The 21,852-nt window shown below is 38.2% G+C and overlaps 1 protein-coding gene across 3 annotated transcripts in view; it reads right to left on the bottom strand.

Moving 5' to 3' along the window:
* SCYL2 (SCY1 like pseudokinase 2) overlaps window positions 1-21,852 on the bottom strand; it is a 70,226-nt gene that overhangs the window by 13,201 nt on the left and 35,173 nt on the right. For all 3 annotated transcript variants that reach the window (XM_015152527.3, XM_077952433.1, NM_001266890.1), the window contains 7 exon segments: window positions 14,039-14,188; window positions 12,560-12,781; window positions 11,677-11,793; window positions 10,585-10,710; window positions 9,463-9,639; window positions 7,295-7,417; window positions 1,954-2,067 (listed from right to left, as the gene is read on the bottom strand). In XM_015152527.3, the coding sequence (XP_015008013.2) occupies window positions 1,954-2,067; window positions 7,295-7,417; window positions 9,463-9,639; window positions 10,585-10,710; window positions 11,677-11,793; window positions 12,560-12,781; window positions 14,039-14,188 (1,029 nt within the window).

Raw genomic sequence — 21,852 nt, 5'->3', positions numbered from 1 at the left:
TTTAGTAGAGACAAGGTCTCGCTGTGTTGCTCAGGCTGGTCTTGAACTCCTGAGCTCGGGATTCCCCCGCCTCAGCCTCCCAAAGTGTTGGGATTAAAGGCATGAGCCACCATGTCTGGCCTACAACATGTACTTTGAGAAAATGTATGTTAAAATAAATTTATGCTGCCATAAAATAAGGTATATAGTATGATTATAACATCTTCTAAAGGGCATTTTGAAAACTAAATGTTAAGCTGTATATTACTACCATCTATTTTGAAAATTCAATCATAAAATTGAGAATTTCAAAGAAAACAGCTGTTTTTAATGATGGTGAAAAGACTCAGAGGGGCACAGTGACTTTTCAAGGTCACAGGGGTTGTTAGTAACAAAGTGAGAATGAGAACTAAAGCTTCTTGACTTTATTTCATTTCACGCCTGTTTGTTTCAGTAATGATTTGTTTTTCTACTTTGATGTTACATTTTCCATTTCAAAGCCTTTCGACCAAGAAACATGAACTAAAATAGATTCAATGGCTATAAGATAAAATCATATCATTCAAATTGCTTTTGCCTATAATTTTATTAAGCTGTTTATTTTTATTTAAATTCATATTCCATCAGATAAAGATAGGATCTCCAGAGAACTAGCTTTACAAAATGCAAATTTAATAATATGCCCATTATCAAAAATCAATATAAAGAACTGGTTATAGGGCCGGGCGCGGTGGCTCAAGCCTGTAATCCCAGCACTTTGGGAGGCCGAGACGGGTGGATCACGAGGTCAGGAGATCAAGACCATCCTGGCTAACACGGTGAAACCCCGTCTCTACTAAAAAATACAAAAAACTAGCCGGGCGAGGTGGCGGGCGCCTGTAGTCCCAGCTACACGGGAGGCTGAGGCAGGAGAATGGCGTGAACCCGGGAGGCGGAGCTTGCAGTGAGCCGAGATCCCGCCACTGCACTCCAGCCCGGGCGACAGAGCGAGACTCCGTCTCACAAAAAAAAAAAAAAAAAAAAAAAAAAAGAACTGGTTAGGCAAAAGAGAACATTTCTCCTCTTTAAAGCTGCTATTTTGAAGACAGCATTCAAAATTACTTCTATAAAGAAATATCAATGTGATAAACTATTATATTTAGTGTTAGAGAAAAGGTTGGGGACATTTATTGCTTTCAATATGAGATAATGAAAACTTCGTTATCAATTCTACCTTCCTTGACTAACAAGTAACTGAATGAACACGGTGAAACCCCATCTCTACTAAAAATACAAAAAATTAGCCGGGTGTGCTGGCGGGCGCCAGTAGTCCCAGCTACTCGGGAGGCTGTGGCAGAATGGCGTGAACCCAGGAGGCGGAGCTTGCAGTGAACCGAGATTGCGCCTCTGCACTCCAGTCTGGGTGACAGAGCGAGACTCCGTCCCCCCTCCCAAAAAAAAAAAAATTTTGTATTCAAAGAAGGCAACTATTCCCTTGGTCTACATTTTTTAGTACAACTGTTTCTCCTACTTGTATTCATATTAACTTATTGCTTTATTGTACTCTACTTTTTTAAAAAGTAAGCAAGTCAGTGAGAAATAAGAAATTTAGAGACCAATAACTAAAAATAAAGGTTATTTATAAAAGGAAACTATTCAACAAGTTTTTAGGCTTAGATACCAAGTTAAACTCTCATATTTTTAAACTAACAACAAAATAAAGTGAGTTAAAGCAGAAAAGGATTAAGAAAAAAATAATCACCCAACTTTTTTACTGAAGCACTCAAAGTAAAGGGACAGCAAGTAAGGTTAGGAATGCAATATTATAAATTATGTATCAAATAAAACAGCTCATTTTTATAGTACTATATACAGGTTATCTACAGCCAAGATGAAATACATCAGAATTCTATAAAAGGGTTATTAAGCAATAAGAAAATAATTTAAAGCACTGACAAGTGAAAGAAAAACAAAAATTAATATGCAATTACTTACAGCAAGGGAAGACGTTTGTAGACAGGCATTTTTAATTCTTGGTATCAAAGCATTTTTCATGGATGGGTAGTCTATAAGATTTGCAAAGGTTGGAATGATGTTTAGACAGAGCTCCTATCAAGAAAATGAACTGAATCAATATTAGGGAAAGACTCATCTTTTCTCTCAGATATTATAAAGTTTTGCATTTGCATGGCAAAACTGTCATATAGTTTGAAATAAATTTTCATATGTATTATTTGGTCCTTTCAATAACTCTTTGAAAAATGGATGTATAGTTATAATCACTTTTCAGTTTTACAGCTGAGAAAAAAAGCTCAGAAGACATTACTCAAAGTCATACTAGGTCATAATAACTAGTGCATAATACCCAAACTCCCTGATCTCATTCCTAATCTCTTTCTTTGATAACACAAGTTCTCATTTATGTTTAAATAACAAGAACACATAAGTTTTGCTATCTTTCATAACAAGAGAAAATCAAGTATGAAATCATGTAAAAATACTCCTCTCAAGTAATTCTCTTAGCTGTTATATATATATCCATATGATAAAATACAAACACTTTTAAAAAAATACATTGAAAAGAGTGTTTAAATTTTTTTTTTCTTGAGACAGGACCTTGCTGTGTCACCTAGGCTGGAGTGCAGTGACGCAATCATAGCTCACTGCAGCATCAGCCTCCCAGGATTGTGCGATGCTCTGGCCTCAGCCTCCTGAGTAGCTGCGACTGCAGGTACATGCCGCCACGCTCAGCTAATTATTATTATTATTATTTTTTTTTTTTTGAGATGGAGTTTTGCTCTTGTTGCCCAGGCTGGAGTGTAGTGACATGACTTTGGCTCACTGAATCCTCCACCTCCTGGGTTCAAGCGATTCTCCTGCCTCAGCCTTTCGAGTATCTGGGATTACAGGCACATGCCACCACACCCAGCTAACATTTTGTATTTTTAGTAGAGATGGGGTTTCACCATTTGGCCAGGCTGGTCTCGAACTCCTGACCTCAGGTGATCCACCTGCCTTGGTCCACACCCAGATAATTTTTCAATTTTTTGTAAAGACAAGGTCTCACTATGTTTCCCAGGCTGGTCTCAAATTCCTGAGCTCAAGCGATCCTCTCACCTCAGCCTCCCAAAATGCTAAGATTACAGGCATGAACCAGAGTCTGGCCTTAAAAGAGTGTTTAATAATTTTGAGAAGAAAATTGAGGACACAGTATTATATAATTCCAAATTTTTTTTAATTTTCTTGTTTTTTTTTTGGGTGGGGGGAGTCTTGCTCTGTCACCCAGGGTGGAGTGCAGAGGCAAATTCATAGCTCACTGTAGCCTCCTAGGCTCAAGTGATCCTCCTCCCCAACTCAGCCTCCCAAGTAGCTGGCACTACAGGCACGCACCACCATGCCTGGTTAATTTTATCATCTTTTATTTTTGGTACAGACAGGGTCTCACTATGTTGCCCAGGCAGGTCTCAAACTCCTGGCTTCAAGGGATCCTCCCGCTTCAGTCTTCCAAAGTGCCAAAATTACAGGTGTGAGCTACTGCACCCAAGTTCTAAAATGTGTAGGTACCTGTGTCTATCTACAGGCTTACGAAAAAGACTAGAAAGCTATATCTGAAAATGTTAACCATAGTCATCTGTGAGAGCGAATTTTAATTTTTTTTTTTTTTTTGTATTTGTAAGTACTTCCAAATTCTGAAACTTAAAGCAAGCATAACTCAGAAATGGGGGAAAAAAAGATTTAAAACATTTTTGTTAACTAATGTGGTACCATAGTAGAAATGATAACTGGTAATTCTGGGAGTAACAGGAAAACGGAGGGAAGATTGGGGGCTAGCGAACTAAATGAGAAAATGAAAAGAAGAAGAAATGGCTTGAGAACTAACTGGCTAAAGTGCACACATCTCAGCTACGATATGAGAGATGATCCTTGTAGCAAAGCATAGGAGAAGGGATCACTGAGGAAAATGGAAGCACAAACGTGAATTAGGAAGGATACTACTGAAAATACCAGGCAAACTTCAAGACATCCATTTATAGTTAGATGGTAGAAATAAATTAACTACTATAAATCTGTTATCAGAACACTGGATATATTTTATTTGCTTTAACTTATTCTTAGGCTTCCAAAAGGCAAATGTAAGAGAGTTAATTGTTTGCATCCACTCACAACTATTAATAATTAAGTGACTGATAAAATTTAAAAACGAGCCAGGCATGGTGGTGTGTGTTCCTGTGGTCCCTGCTACTAGGAAGGCTGAGGGAGGATCACTTGAGCCTGAGAGAGCATGGGAGGTCAAGGCCGCAGCAAGCTAAGATTGTGCCACTGCACTCAAGTCTGGGCCACTGCACTCAAGCCTGGGCAACACAGTGAAAGCGTGTCTCAAAAATTAATTAATTAATTAATTAATTAAGGACCACATTTGGGAGAAAAGAATAGGCAAGGGTAAGCAGTCAGTGGGACACTACGTTCCTATATTCCCATAAGGAGCTTCCTTACAGAAGATCAGACTTTAAGACAGAGAGACAGAGACAGGCAGACTTACAGGAAAGGACCCCCTAACACCTGTATTATTAAAAAGCGACTGGAAAGTGACATGCTATCCAATCAAACTCAGAGCAGGACGTTACAAAGAGGCAAATCTTAAATTCTGTCTAAATCACTTAGCTAACGTAGGGGAGAGCTCTCTCCCAAAGAGGAGACAGGATGAGGAACATTTATTTATTTATTTATTTATTTATTTATTTATGAGACGGAGTCTCACTCTGTCGCCCAGGCTGGAGTGCAGTGGCACGATCTCAGCTCACTGCAACCTCTGCCTCTCGGGTTCAAGCGATTCTCCCTGCCTCAACCTCCTGAGTAGCTGGAATTATAGGTGCCTGCCACCACACCCAGCTAGTTTTTGTATTTTTTTTAGTAGAGACGGGGTTTCGCCATGTTGGCCAGGGTGGCCTCGAACTCCAGACCTCAGGTGATCCCCCTGCCTTGGCCTCCTAAACACTGGAATTACAGGCATGAGCCATGGCACCCAGCCCGGGATGAGGAACTTAAGAGACTGAAAAACACAAAATCGAACCTCAAAGGAGTCTAATAAGCAAATTCTCAGAAACTTCTGCTTATTTTACACTTTATAATGGGTGGGTGGAGGTGAAGGTAACTTTGATGTCCATTTAAAAGGTAAATTAATTTTCAAAAATTGTGTCTGATATACATGTTTATAATGCCTCTTTTTAAGAACGCTACCTTTTGCAAACCATCTTCTACCTGTACAAATGTTTTCAGAACCATCTCTAGCCTCTTAAATATTTCTAATCAAACTTAACTTTAAAAACTTCAATTTAAAAATGAATTTCAGATGTTACTTTCTAGCCTACTATTTGCAAGAACCTTGAGGAAAAGATTTCTTATTTCTTGCTTTCTCTAGGATTCTCCTAATTGTTTAGATATGCTTTATCAACTAAACAGTGCTAATTTCGTGACTAAAGACTTACACTGAATGGTACCAGAAATGCTGGTTTCCCCAACCTGGCCAACATGGTGAAACCCTGTCTCTACTAAAAATACAAAAAAAAATTAGCCAGGCATGGTAGCCCATGCATGCAATCCCAGGTACCTGGGAAGCTGAAGCACGAGAATTGCTTGAACCCAGGAGGCGGAGGTTGCAGTGAGCCAAGATTGCGCCACTGCACTCCAGCCTGGAAAACAAAAAAAGAAAGAAATGCTGGTTTCCAAAACTTAGCAAAGTTACAAAAGTCAATCTGAATTATATACTACTTCAATAAAATACTTGTTGACACTTACTGGCCAAACTAATTATAATGAAAAATGAATTTCATATCACTTAATCTTCCCCTCCCTCTTCTTTAATATCACTAAATATAAAACAAGCTTGGCTGCACAGAGCCTGTGGTAATGTTTTGTGAGGCTATAATTCACAATTTCTTTAGAAAGAACTAAGAAACAGAGGTAGACACACCTTCCCCACTCATCCATGTCATTTGGACAAAGGCAGCATACCCTCACCTTTAAGAAGGCAAATCTAATTATAAGGAAAAAAATGTTAACATCAACCTCACAGCCTTGAACAAACGAAATAACTTAGCAGACAAAGACTGAATTAAGTCCAAAAAGTGACCTTAAATATGTAGTATTAGGTTCATATTAAGAATAAAAAGCTTTAGAGTAAATAACTTTAAAAAAATCCTATTTTATTAAAATGTCTATACTGGCAGAGACTATAAGCTTTTACTACGAAACCATCGTGCAGTGAGATGTTCTTAACATAAGTATGTATTTTCAAAGTGAAAAAACTAAATTACACTTTTAATAGTGATCTGGAATTTCTTTCAGACAAAGAATTCATAGAACCAAAATTTTAATCGCAAAGACTGCAAAACTAACAGTTTGGTAAAGTATATGGTGTTTTAAGATTGCCTTTGCGGAACAAAAGTATGACTATACATGCATTAAGAATGGTCACACCAAATTACTGTTTGCTATTCCATCTACCTGCTGTACAAATTAACTTCACTGCAGAAGAAACAGCATCTCTACACAGAAAACTAAGTTACCAAGCATGAAGGAAAATTATGAGTATGGGAAAATACCTACTCAATGTTTTCATGAGCAAAAGGCACATGTGGCCAGGCATGGTGGCTCAGGCTTATAATCCCAGTACTTTGGGAGGCTGAGGCAGGAGGATTGCCTGAGGTCAGGAGTTTGAGACCAGCCTGGCCAAAATGGCGAAACCCTGTCTCTACTAAAAATACAAAAATTAGCCGGGTGTGGTGACAGGTGCCTGTAGTTCCAGCTACTAGGGAGGCTGAGGCAGGATAATCGCTTGGACCCACAAGGCGGAGGATCCAGTGAGCCGAGATTGTGCCACTGCACTCCAGCCTGGGTGACAGAGCAAGACTCTGTCTAAAAAAAAAAAAAAAAAAGAAAGAAAAGAAAAAGGCAAATGTATCTTTGGAATTTTTGTTCATAATTATCAGTTTACAAAGAAGCAGAAAGAAGAAGGTATACAAGAATACAAACTACAATATATCAAATCTTCTTCCATAATAGTACATTTCTGATATATAAAAGCAACAAATCGACCTCATAATACCGGTATTATGTACACAGACTGATTACTTTTTTCACTTACAATACACTGATTCTTTAAATGAGTTAGGAGTAAATATATTTTAGTTACAGTGTATCGATAATGTGATTCAAAAGATAAATATATTTACTATTGAGTTACATATTTTATGATTTAACTCCAAAATGTACTTTATACCACTTCTGCTTTAAGAATCAAAATCATCATTAAAGAAAAACAAATCAAATACTGTACCTGGATCTGAATGGAAGGAGCTTCTAGTGCTCTGTAAACCATGGGTAGAACACTGTTCTTTATCTCATCAGGAGGGGTTTTGGTTAGTAGCAAATCCATTTTTTGTAGGAAAATTAACAAAATCTGTTTAGAAAACAGAAACAATGTATTAAAACCTGGAATCTTTAAGAGATTCAATATATGCCAAATGTAAAGCTTCTTCAAAAGAATAACTCATATATTTTGACACTCACCATGTTGCTAGCCTGAAGGCGTGGAAGACAAAAACATACAAATCAAGTCTCTTACATTTCTGGAGGCACAATATTTAACATCTGCTCTGAGTTTAAATGTTAATTAAATAAAGACTAATCTCCTCTCACATGTCTACAGTAATCTATCACTTGCCCACATGTACCAACTATCTGGAAAGCTACAGGGTGAAAAAAGCCAGTAAAGTGAGATATCCCAAAGAAGTAAATTCCATCACTTGGCTTCTACGAAGCTCAAGAGAAAAAGAGAAAGTATAGAACTGAGAAGGAGTGTAAGAAAAAATTCCAGACACCAGGTGCAGTGGCACATACCTGCAGTCCCAGCTATTTGGGAGGCTGAGACAGGGGAATTGATTGAGCCCAGAAGTTGAGTCCAGCCAAGGCAACATAGCAAGACCCTATCTCTTACAAAAAAATTTTAGAAAAAAATGTTTTTAAGTTGTCCCTGGTCATTCTTCCACATACCAAAATTATAAGGAACATACTGCCCCTTCTATTTATGCAGAAGTTAGTTCTGCCAAGACTCAGGGAAGAATATTCAGAAGAAAAAAAATTTTTTTTATTTTTTGAGACAGGGTCTCACTCACTCTGTCACCCAGGCTGGAGTGCAGTGGCGCGACCATAGCTTACCACAGCCTTGACCTCTCAGGGCTCAGGTGATCCTCCCACCTCAGCCTCCTAAGTAGCTGGGACCACAAGCAGGCACCCGGCTTATTTCTGTATTTGTTTGTAGAGACAGGGTTTCACCGTGTTGCCCAGAATGGTCTTGAACTCCTGAGCTCAAGCAATCTGCCTGCTTTGGCATGCCAAAGAACTGGGATTACAGGCGTGAGCCACTGCACCTGGCCCAAAAGGTATTTTTAACTGGACAACTAAGAGAAAAAAGAATGGAGACAAATAAGAATTCAGATTATAAGTTCCTTAGGGTACTATCTGGACTGATGCATAGCTTAGGAAACAGTGGCTCCACCAACATTCCCAGATGACACCTTGACCATTTGGGGGAATCCTGCTTCAAAGGCTACCACTCCCTCACTTGTTCTTTCCCTAATCCACAGAAACTCTCGCCTTACCACCATATACTTGCTTCTGTTCCCCTCCTTTCAAGGGAAGGACTACAAAGAATCATAAAACCATTAAATCAGATAGTTGATATATAACTAATAAGCTATTATTATACAGTGGTACAAACATGTAACAATATCTGCTATGTGCCAGAAAATTTCATTTAATCTCAACAATCCTTTTCATTGCAGAAATTAGGAAATAGAAGCTTTAAGATGGTAATGACGCAAGTCATACTTCAAGTAAGGAGATAAAGCCACAGTTCAACCCAGGTATGTGACCCTACTGCTCTTAAATCCAACATTACCTTGAATGTAGCAAATATACATCATGTACATGAGAGACTGATTACTTTTTTCACTTACAATACACACACACATTATTTCCACGGTGCTGTAAGCATTTTCCTATTCTACTGGAAGTAGTTATTAGCAATAAAATGGAGAGAAACAACTGGCAAAAAGCACCTACATATTAAAGACTTAAATAACAAAATAATCAAAAATACTTCTAATACTTCAAAGTGCAAGAAAAAAACAAGTATTTATTTTCCTAAACCTGTAACTTTCTACAAAGTATATATATAGTACACAAAGAACAGTGTAACACATGCAAAATTTCATTGCAGTTTATTTTCTGAGATGGTAACTTACGGGGAGCTATAGACATTTAACTGCAAAGCTTAATCATAATTTTAAAAATAGTTTGCCTTGAACATGTACTAATGGAAAAGAAAGTCTCGTACACTTACCTCAGTTTTTTTTAAGTCATATATTCATTCCTTTTGTTTTCAGTGATAGTCACCATCATAAGTAACAGTAGATAAAATACACAAAAATATCTATAACATACCTGGATTGGCTCCTGCTGCTTAAACACAGGGCCAAGTTCAGGTAGAATTAATCTGACATATTCTTCTTTGGTGCATTCCTCAGCAATCAGTAGAACATTGGGCAAAACAAAAGGTACCATGTCAGGGTTTACAAATTCTGAAGTCAAACAAGGCAAAATTCTCTGCACAATGACACGCTGAAAGGCAAAAATGTTTTTTTATAAAAAAATAAAATTTATTTCAGGTTTTTAGTATTAATTAACACTAGAGTCTGAAACCTCTAATTTCTTTAGGTAAGGTGACCGTACAATTTATGATGGAAACTGGTATATTTTGAGAGTACAATGGGATGTTATTGCTAATTATGCAAGGATAAATAGCATAAACTGGAAAGGTCATGAGTAAAAGGGGACACACAGTCACCCTACCTGTAGGAAACGTTCCCTAATTAGTATTCACGGCTATGTTTGTTTCCCTCTTAATTCCTTCATTACTTATGATTCATACCACACAACATAAACACTATCATGTACTGTTAACTGTTTCACATGTTAACCCTAGCTACACTTACTATAAGGGCGTGAAAGCAGGGACAATATTTTATGCCTCCTCTTTACTCTCCATAGCATCTAAGTAAAGGGTCAGACAAACAGTAGGTAACCAATGAATATCTGACAGATTAAACACTGGAAATGTTTTTACAACCAGGAATTATTAGTATTCCAACCAGTATTCCTCTTCAGCATTCACCAACATTTTAAAAACTGTATTACACTCATCATTCAATAAGTCAGAAAAGGAGTAAAGGAATTGGAAAGGCTTACATCAACAGAGGTACCCCTTTAATTGCTGGTGAGACAGTGAACTCCACATGATAGCTTGTGGACTCTTCTTCTGACCTTTAATATCCAACTGCTGTCTCTGCCTAGTTAGTATCCTTCTTAATTTTTTATTCTATTTATTTTTGGACCATGCAAAAAAAGGTCCATTGAACTTTTGGCTTCAGTCGGCAGTGTTTTATAGTCATTTATGTACCTCAGGCAAAGTTACACTATTTCCTTGGAAGAGTTATGGTAGTAAGTCAAAATAAACATTAAACTTCTAAAATCCTGGTTATTAATAAGAAACTATCAACAACAAACCTTGGGCAGTTTTGGTAGAACCTTTGGCAGTCCTTTGAAAAACTGTGATTTCTGAAGATTATCTCTTTGGAATAAGGTATCAAAATATTGCAGTGTTACTGCACCAACATCATCAAAGAAGGGAATCTAAAAAAAAAAAAAAGGAAATAAAGTATTTTGATAAATGTTAAGTTGAAAGTACTTCTCTCATCTGAAACTGTCACAATATGGTTAAAAAAATAATCAGAAACATTTAGCAAAATGCTGAGGATCACCTTAGATATTCTAATTATAAAACTCTGAATAAGAAAATAAATTATTTTTAAAATTCAAATCTTTGGAATCTGTACCTGCAAAATGGCTGGGTAAAAACTTTTTTACGTAAGTCTAAAATATTGAAAGATTAAATAAAATAACTTGAAGGCATAAAAATACCAGTTATTAGTTAAAATCCATGGTTGGCCTGGGCACGGTGGCTCACGCCTATAAACCCAGCACTTTGGGAGGCCGAGGCGGTGGATCACCTGAGGTCAGGAGTTTGAGACCAGCCTGGCCAACATGGTGAAACTCCGTCTCTACAAAAAATACAAAAATTAGCCAGGTGTGGTGGTGGGTGCCTGTAATCCCAACTACTTGGGAGGCTGAGGCATGAGAATCACTTGAACCTGGGAGGTGGAAGTTGCAGTGAGCCGAGATCGTGCCACTATACTCCAGCCTGGATGACAGAGTGAAACTCCGTCTTAAAAAAAAAAAAAAAAAAAAAAAAAATTCCATGGTTATATGAGTGAAATAAAGGAATATGAATTGTCCAGGAGTCTAGAATATCTGTTTACTTAATTGTGACTGTTAGCACTCTGCTTATTTGAAATCTTAATTTTCTATCAGAGCAATTATGTACATACTTAGCTGTGTAAGATTAAGCAAACTTGAATATTTAATACATTCAAGGATACAGAGGTTACTTGGGGCTGTATCTGACTGTTGCTTTAGAAGAACTTAATCGTAGAACAGGGATCTCTGGGGGAAAAAAAAATTAAAGAAAATCCAAAAACTTAATCTACTTCAACTCATTTTTTGTCCCTCCGTCTTAGGCAGAAATCCACATGTACTCACCTTTGTCATTTGATCTGCATCTGGTCTTACAGTTGGAGTTACATTTAACAGTAGCTTTACATGTTCACGAACTTCCTCAGGTATATTTGTAAGTGAACTAGATCCTAAACGACTCAACTATTCAAAAGAGTGATAACATTAAATGAGTATAAAATATTTTAAATGATATATACATTTAAGAAAACATTTAAAAATTTACTCAATATTTTACTACAAATATACTGACTACATTTTAAACAAATTGTTAATTCTATTGTTGTAAAACAAAATCCTTATCTTTAATACCCAAAATTGTTTCTATTCCTATAGTAAAATGTTCCAGTATTTATGTTTACTCAAATGCCATGATTAAAGTTCTAGTAACAAACTTCAACTAGTCCTCTTTATTTATTTGAAACAAGAAATTTTTTGAGACAGGGTCTCACTATGTCACCCCAGGCTGGCATACAATGGCACAATCACAGCTCACTGCAGCCTTAAACTCCCAGGCTCAACTGATCCTCCCACCTCGGCCTTCCAAGTAGCTGGGACTACAGGCATGTGCCACCAAGCCCGGCTAATTTTTTGTATTTTTTTTTTTTTTGGTAGAGAAGGTGTTTAGCCATGTTACGGCTGGTCTCGAACTCCCGGACTCAAGTGATCCACCCACCTTGGGTGTCCCCAAGTGCTGGGATTACAGGCGTGAACCAGCGCACCTGGCCTAGTCTGCGTTACTTACAAATTTGTTAAAATAAAAATATATTAAATTATTAAACTGATCTTACACAAACTTAAAATGAGATACTCATGTCATTTAGAGAATTTCCTGAACACATTTTGGAAAAAAATCAAAGACACATTTAATAAATTTTTTAATGCAAGCAAATTATTTATAGGCAAATACCTGATCCAACTGCCTACTGAAACTCTTGTAAATATCTTGCTTGTTGACTTCAAATATAGGTTTCCCTTTATTAAATACAGCATACATAACAGTTCCTAAAGAATACATATCACTGGCTGTTTCACAGCTCACAGAAAGTATGTATTCAGGAGCCAAATATTCAGGATTTGGAAGACACAATGAAGGTAAATTTGGGTCCCATTCTTTACAAGGAAATTTAGGCTGTAGGAAGAAAAGGAATTACATGGGTTACTTCAAATTCAACCAAACAACTATCAAGCAGTAGCAATCTATCTTTAAATTTCTACTCGGTCATACAAGTAAAAATGCCATCACATCTTCAATCCCAAAATTCCCAAATCCCCAAATGTAAAAAAGTTTATGCAACAAACTGAGAAATAAGAACGGTTACAACTGAGATTACTGGAGTCTCTTCCAGAAGACAAATTATCACTGTAATATGTAATATGAACATGTGAAGGTCTGGCTCATGTTTTATGATACACAGGCTTCAAAAGTTGTATGAGCTCAGATAGAGACCGTTGTTTGAAATTTGTTCTTTCACTAATTAGCTATGTGATTTAGTTAAAAAGTTCAAAAGACTGTAGTAAGGATTAAACAAATGTGTAGAAGTTTGACCTAGCACAGTGTCTGACCCACTCATGCTATATATTCAACCAATACTAGTTAGTTCTAATTACCTTAAAAATGGCTGCTCAACTTACAAATCTTAGGTCAAATCACAGGCCCTCTAACAACTACATATAATAAAAACCTATCACCAAGGATCATAAGGTGCCATATCACCAAGGATCTTCTATGCCATGCAGACCCAATCAACACAAAGCAGAACTGATTTAATGCAGTGTTTCTCTAAGTATGAATAGGCATTAATGATTCTTAATAATCATTAAGAAAAGGTGCTTTGGAAGCGGAATGGCTGTGTTCAAATTCTGGCTCTATCACTTACATCTACCTAAATTTAGGCAGGTTCTTTTATTCCTGAGCCTACTTAACTTATCTGTATTATTCCTATACCCCCCCATTGAGTTGTAAGGATTAAACAAGTACAGAAAAAGTGTGTGGAAAAGTGCTTCAATAAGAATGTTAGCTATTGCTATTGCTATGATTATGCTCCCTAAAGAATATAAAGAATATTCCATGACCCAATAAACGGGAAACACTGCTACAGAGTCACATGTGTTACTGCATTTGACATTCTGAGGGGGGAAAAAAAAACCCTATTTAACTAAATAGTTCCTAAATTTATTTAACTCTTGCATCCTTTTCTCAAGTAACATTAACTACTGTGGTAGTAATGTGCCAAAGAATACTCTTAAGTGCAATGAACACCAGAAATTTTCTATAAAGCTGTACATCTAAACATACCACTGTACCACATAGCCTATTTCCAGTCCATTCCAGATACAATCAAAATTTCCCTGGCCTCAAAAATTAGAAGACTAAAACTTTCATTACCTCTTGTTCAGAAGGATTGGTTGATGATACACAAAAATCAAAACCCATTATTTTCCAGGCTCCACTTTTATTCAAAATTATATTTTCAGGAGTAATATTTCCATGTACCATTTTCACACTGCTATGCAAGAATGACAATCCTTCAGAAACCTGTAAATGGAAAAAACACATTTTACACTAAATAAAACTCCTTTCAATTACAGTAAAATGTCTCATAAAAATAATAATTACTGCTACTCCTCACAATAAAAGTTTTGCATGTCAGCTAAAAATCAAATTTCATCATAAATACCAAAGTATACATAGATGTAGTCAATTGCCAGGACAATCTGAGGATTAGTGAGAAAAATCTAGTTATAAAACCAGAGTACACCTATTAAGTTCCTTCTTATATGCATGTAAGCAGAAGAAAAGATAAAGAATCCTTTGATGTCCAAATTTATTCAGTTCCTGAGTTTGAAAAGTGAGGGAATCTTTGATTTTTGAGCTGCAGATGATGAATATTAAGATTTTTATATACTTACACTTCAGATTGAAATTCAGTTTTCCTGAATAGTATTGTACTCAGTTTTCAAATATTCAACTGAAGTTCACTTATTCTCACATTGGATTAATATGTGGTAATTTTTATATTTGTCCCTGACATCACCACCAAATGTGTCAACCAAAACTAAAGGTTAGATTTCTGTTTCCAAGGAGTAGCTTTTGGCAAACCAATGAACACTGATTTCCAGGACTTGAACATACATTCCAAAGAAAACACAAAAGGCCAATAAACACATGAAAAGATGCTCAAAGTCACTAATCATTAGGGAAATGCAAATCAAAACCACAATGAGCTCTCACCTCACACCCATGAGGATGGCTACTATTTAAAAAAAGAGAAAATTCAGGCTGGGCACAGTGGCTCACGCCTGTAATTCCAACCCTTTGGGAGGTCAAGGCAGGTGGATCACAGGAGGTCGGAGTTCGAGACCAGCCTAGCCAACATGGTGAAACCCCATCTCTACCAAAAATACAAAAATTAGCCAGGTGTGGTGGCGCGTGCCTCTAGACCCAACTACTCGGTAGGCTGAAGCAGAAGAATCACTTGAACCTGGGAGGTGGCGGTTGTAGTGAGCTGAGATCGCGCCACTGAACTCCAGCCTGGGCAACAGAGCGAGACTCCATCTCCAAAAAAGAAAAAAAAAAGAAAAAAAAATCCACATCTTTACATACCATGGGATAATTAAAATACGGAGAAAAAAATAATAACTGCTGGTGAGGATAAGGAGAAATTAGAATCTTTATGCACCGTTGGTGGGAATATAGGTGCTATGTAAAACAGTATAATTGTTCCCCCCCAAACTAAAAATAGAATCAGTGTATGATCCAGCAATTCCATTTCTGGGTAGATACTCCAAAGAATTGAAAGCAGGGTCTTACACAGATGTTTGTATACCCATTTTCATAGCATTATTCATAATAGCCAAAATGTGGAAGCAATTCAAGTGTCCACTGATAGATGACTGGGCACATAAGCTGCTTATAACATGTATAAGCAACTATCATTTATCAATGGACACTAGATTTGCTATGCATATACATACAATGGAATATTATTTAGCCTTTAAAAGGAAGGAAATTCTAATAAATGCTACAACATGGATGAACTTCGAGAACATTATGCTAACACAGGCCAGTCACAAAATGACAAACAGTAGTATGATACGGTAGTATGATTTCACTTACATGAAGTACCTAGAGTAGTCAAATTCATAGAGACAGAAACTATAATTGTGCTTGCCAGGGGAAAGAAGGGAGGGGCAGTTGGAGGAATAAGGAGCTATTGTTTCAGGGGCACGGTTTCAGATTTCTAAGATGAAAACAACTGTGGAGATATATGGTGGTGATGGTTCCATGACAATGTGAATGTACTTAATGAATGGACTCAAATGTACACTTAAAAATGGTTAAGATGGAAGAAGGAAGAATAAGATGGCTAAATAGAATCCTATACCGTATATCCTCCCTGCGCAGGAACACCAAATTTTAAAAACTAGCTATGCACCAAAAAATAAATAAATAAAATAAAAAATCAAAATAACCAAACATCAGGTGAACACTCACAGTACCTGATTTTAACTTTGTATCACTGAAAGAGGCACTGAAGAAGTACTCTTTCATGGCTGGTTACACAGTCAGTCCTCAATTGCCAACACCATCTCTCCCCAGTCCCTTATGGGGGCTGTACAGCATGGAGACATAATCTGTGCACGTGGAGGAGAGTGTAGTGACTAGGAGACTTTATACTGATATCAGTGCTACCCTGTAACAGCAGAAAGCAAAGCCAGGCTGGGCTCAACTAGCATACATGCTCTAAGGGAGCACTTGAACCAGACCTAGTCAGATGGGAATCACCCATCACAGAGGTCAGAACTTGAGTTTCTTGACAGGCCTCTCCACCATGAACCAAAGTGTTCTGGGGACCTAGATAAACTTGAAAGGCAGTCTAGGACTACACAAGGACTGCAATTTCTTTTCTTTTTTGTTTAATTATTACACTTTAAGTTCTGTGATCCATGTGCAGAACATGCAGTTTTTTTACATAGGTATACATGTGCCATAGTGGTTTGCTGCACCCATCAACCCGTCACCTACATTAGGTATTTCTCCTAATGCTATCCCTTCCCTAGCTTCCCACCTCGACAGGCCCCGGTGTGTGATGCTCCCTTCCCTGTGTCCATGTGTTCTCATTGTTCAACTCCCACTTACGAGTGAGAACATGTGGTGTTTGGTTTTCTGTTTCTGTGTTAGTTTGCTGAGAATGATAGTTTCCAGCTTCATCCACGTCCCTGCAAAGGACGTGAACTCATCCTTTATCATGGCTGCATAGTATTCCATGGTGTATATGTGCCACATTTTCTTTATCCAGTCTATCACTGATGGGCATTTGGACTGGTTCCAAGTCTTTCCTATTGTGAATAGTGCTGCAATAAACATATGTGTGCATGTGTCTTTATAGTAGAATCATTTATAATCCTTTGGGTATATACCCAGTAATGGGATTGCTGGGTCAAATGGTATTTTTGGTTCTAGATCCTTGAAGAATCGCCATACTGTCTTCAACAATGGTTGAACTAATTTACACTCCCACCAGCAGTGTAAAAGCATTCCTATTTCTCCACATCCTCTCCAGCATCTGTTGTTTCCTGACTTTTAATGATCGCCATTCTAACTGGCATGAGATGGTATCTTACTGGTTTTGATTTGCATTTCTCTAATGACCAGTAATGATGAGCTTTTTTTCATGTTTGTTGGCTACATAAATGTTCTTTTCAGAAGTGTCTGTTCATATCCTTCGCCCACTTTTTGATGGGGTTTTTTTTCCTTATAAATTTGTTTAAGTTCCTTATAGATTCTGGATATCAGCCCTTTGTCAGATGGATAGATTGCAAAATTTTTCTCCCATTCTGTAGGATGCCTGTTCACTCTGATGATAGTTTCTTTTGCTGTGCAGAAGCTCTTTAGTTTAATTAGATTCTGTTTGTCAATTTTGGCTTTTGTTGCCATTGTTTTTGGTGTTTTAGTCATGAAGTCTTTGCCCATGCCTAAGTCCTGAATGGTATTGCCTAGCTTTTTTTCTAGGGTTTTTATGGTTTTAGGTCTTATGTTTAAGTCTTCAATCCACCTTGAGTTAGTTTTTGTATAAGGGTCCAGTTTCGGTTTTCTGCATATGGCTAGCCAGTTTTCCCAACATCATTTATTAAATAGGAAATCCTTTCCCCATTGCTTGTTTTCGTCAGGTTCGTCAAAGATCAGATGGTTGTAGATGTGTGGCATTGTTTCTGAGGCCTCTGTTCTGTTTCTTTGGTCTATATATCTGTTTTGGTACCAGTACCATGCTGTTTTGGTTACTGCAGCCTTATAGTATAGGTTGAAGTCAGGTAGCACGACGCTTCCAGCTTTGTTCTTTTTTGCTTAGGTTTGCCTTGGTTATATAGGCTTTTTTTGGTTCCATACGAAATTTAAAGTACTTTTTTCTAATTCTGTGAAGAAAGTCAATGCTAGTTTGATGGGGACAGCATTCAATCTATAAATTACTTTAGGCAGTATGGCCATTTTCACGATATTAATTCTTCCTATCCCATGAGCATGGAATGTTTTTCCATTTGTTTGTGTCCTCTCTTATTTCCTTCAGCAGTGGTTTGTAGCTCTCCTTGAAGAGGTCCTTCACATTCCTTGTAAGTTGTATTCCTAGGTATTTCATTCTCTTTGTATCAATTGTGAATGGGAGTTCACTTCTTTGGCTCTCTGTTTGTCCGTTATTGTTGCATAGCAATGCTTGTTATTTTTTATTGATTTCGTATCCTGAGACTTTGCTGAAGTTGCTTATCAGCTAAGGAGATTTGGGGCTGAGACGATGGGGTTTTCTAAATACACAATCATGTCATCTGCAAACAGAGACAATTTGACTTCCTCTCTTCCTATCTGAATACCCTTTATTTCATTCTCTTGCCTGATTGCCCTGGCCAGAACTTCCAATACAATGTTGAATAGGAGTGCTAAGAGAGGGCATTTGTGCCGGGTTTCAAAGGGAATGCTTCCAGCTTTTACCCATTCAGTATGATACTGGCTGTGAGTTTGTCATAAATGGCTCTTGTTATTTTGAGATACGTTCCGTCAATACCTAGTTTATTGAGTTTTTAGCATGAAGGGCTGTTGAATTTTATCAAAGGCCTTTTCTGCATCTATTGACATAATCATATGGTTTTTGTCATTGGTTCTGTTTATGTGATGGATTATGTTTAATGATTTGCAATATTGAACCAGCCTTGCATCCCAGGTATGAAGACAACTTGATCGTGGTGGATAAGCTTTTTGAAGTGCTGCTGGATTCGGTTTGCCAGTATTTATTGAGGATTTTTGCATCGATGTTCATCGGGGATATTGGCCTGAAATTTTCTTTTTTTGTTGCATATCTGCCAGGTTTTGGTATCAGGATGATGGTGGCCTCATAAAATGAGTTAGGGAGGAGTCCCTCTTTTTCTATTGTTTGAAATAGTTTCAGAAGGAATGGTACCAGCTCCTTATACCTCTGGTAGAATTTGGCTGTGAACCCATCTGTTCCTGGGCTTTTTTTGGTTGGCAGGCTGTTAATTACTATATCAATTTCAGAATTTGTTATAGGTCTATTTAAGGACTCGACTTCTTCCTGGTTTAGTCTTGGGAAGGTGTATGTGTCCAGGAATTTATCCATTTCTTCTAGACTTTCTAGTTTATTTGCATAGGGGGGCTTATAGTATTCTCTGATGGTAGTTTGTATTTCTGTGGGATCGGTGGTAATATCCCCTTTATCATTTTTTATTGCATCTATCTGATTCTTCTCTCCTTTCTTCTTTATTAGTCTGGCTAGCAGTCTATGTATTTTGTTAATCTTTTTAAAAACCCAGCTCCTGGATTCCCTGATTTTTTTAAGGGTTTGTCATGTCTCTATCTCCTTTAGTTCTGCTCTTAGTTATTTCTTGTCTTCTGCTAGCTTTCAAATTTGTTTGCTCTTGCTTTTCTTTTAATTGTGACGTTAGGGTGTTGATTTTAGATCTTTCCTGCTTTCTCCTGTGGACATTTAGTGCTATAAATTTCCCTCTACACACTGCTTTAGCTGTGTCCCAGAGATTCTGGTATGTTGTGTCTTTGTTCTCATTGGTTTCAAATACCTTATTGATTTCTGCCTTAATTTCATTATTTACCCAGTAGTCATTCAGGAGCAGGTTCTTCAGTTTCCATATAGTTGTGTGGTTTTAAGTGAGTTTCTTAATCCTGAGTTCTAATTTGATTGCACTATGGTCTGAGAGACTGTTATGATTTCTGTTCTTTTGCATTTGCTGAGGAGTGTTTTACTTCCAATTATATGGTCAATTTTAGAATAAGTGCGATGTGGTGCTGAGAAGAATATATGTTCTTTTGATTTGGGGGGAGAGTTCTGTAGATGTCTATTTGGGTCACTTGGTCCAGAGGTGAGTTCCAAGTCCTGAATATCTTTGTTAATTTTCTGTCTCATTGATCTGTCTAATATTGACAGTGGGGTGTAAAGTCTCCCATTGTTATTGTGTGGGAGTCTAAGTCTTTTTGTAGGTCTCTAAGAACTTGCTTTACAAATCTGGGTGCTCCTGTATTGGGTGCATATATATTTAGGATAGTTAGCTCCTCTTGTTGCATTGATCCCTGTACCATTATGTAGTGCCCTTCTTTGTCTTTTTTGATCTTTGTTGGTTAAAGGCTGTTATATCAGAGACTAGGACTGCAACCCCTACTTTTTTTTTTTTCCATTTGCTTCGTAAATATTCCTCCATCCTTTTATTTTGAGCCTATGTGTGTCTTTGCATGTGAGATGAGTCTCCTGAATACAGCACACTGATGGGCCTTGACTCTTTATCCAATTTGCCAGTCTGTGTAATTGGGGCGTTTAGCCTGTTTACATTTAAGGTTAATATTGCTATATGTGAATTTGATCCTGTCATTATGATGCTAGCTGGTTATTTTGCCCGTAGACAGTGGCTGCAGACCACAGAGGGTAAGCTGAAGTAGAGTCTGCTTGGCCTCACCTGGGAAGCTCAAGGGGTTGGGAAACTCCCTCCTGTAGCCAGGGGAAGCCGTGAAGGACTGTGTGTCCCATGAGGGATGGTGCATTCTGGCCCAGATACTATGCTTTTCCCATGGTCTTCGCAACCTACAGATGAGGAGATTCCCTTGGGTGCCTAAACCACCAGGGCCCTGGGTTTGAAGCACAAAACTGAGTGCCGTTTGGGCAGACACCAAGCTGGCTGCAGGAGTTTGTTTTTCAAACCCTAGTGGTGCCTGGAACTCCAGCGAGACAGAACTGTTCACTCCCCTGGAAAGGAGGCTGAAGTCAGGGAGCCAAGTGGTCTTCATCAACAGATTCCATGCCCAAGGAGCCCAGCCAGCTAAGATCCAATGGCTTGAAATTCTTGCTGCCAGCACAGCAGTCTGAAATCGACCTGGGACACTCGAGCTTGGTGGGGGAGAGGTGTCTGCCATTACTGAAGCTTGAGTAGGCGGTTTTTCCCTCACAGTGTAAACGAAGTCACCTAGAAGTTTGCACTGGGCAGAGCCCACTGTAGCTGCAAAGCCACTATAACCAGTCTGCCTCTCTAGATTCCTCCTCTCTGGGCAGGGCATCTCTGAAAGAAAGGCAGCAGCCCCAGTCAGGGGCTTATAGATAAAACTCCCATTTCCCTGAGACAGAGCATTGGAGGGAGAGGCAGCTGTGGCACAGCTTCAGAAGACTTAAACATTTCTGCCTACTGGCTCTGAAGAGAGCAGCGGATCTCCCAGCACAGCGCTCAAGCTCTGCTAAGGGACAGACTGCCTCATCAAGTGTGTCCCTGACCCCAGTGCCTCCTGACTGGGAGACACCTCCCAGCAGGAGTAGACAGACACCTCATACAGGACAGCTCCGGCTGGCATCTGGTGGGTGCCTCTCTGGGATGAAGCTTCCAGAGGATGGAATAGGCAGCAATCTTTGGCTGTTCTACAGCCTCCGCAAACAGGGCAAACAGGGTCTGGAGTGGACCTCCAGCAAACTCTAACAGACATGCAGCAGAGGGGCCTGACTGTTAGAAGGAAAATTAACGAACAGAAAGGAATCGACAGAAAGCATCAACATCAACAAAAAGGACGTCTACACAAAAATCCCATTTGAAGGTAACCAACATCAAAGACCAAAGGTACACAAATCCACGAAGATGAGGAAAAAACAGCACAAAAAGGCTGAAAATTCCAAAAACCAGAACGCTTCTTCTCCTCCAAAGGAT

Source organism: Macaca mulatta, chromosome 11 (assembly GCF_049350105.2).
Source record: "Macaca mulatta isolate MMU2019108-1 chromosome 11, T2T-MMU8v2.0, whole genome shotgun sequence".
In the NCBI taxonomy this organism is placed as follows: domain Eukaryota; kingdom Metazoa; phylum Chordata; class Mammalia; order Primates; family Cercopithecidae; genus Macaca; species Macaca mulatta.
This window is presented reverse-complemented; position numbering and strand designations above follow the sequence as displayed.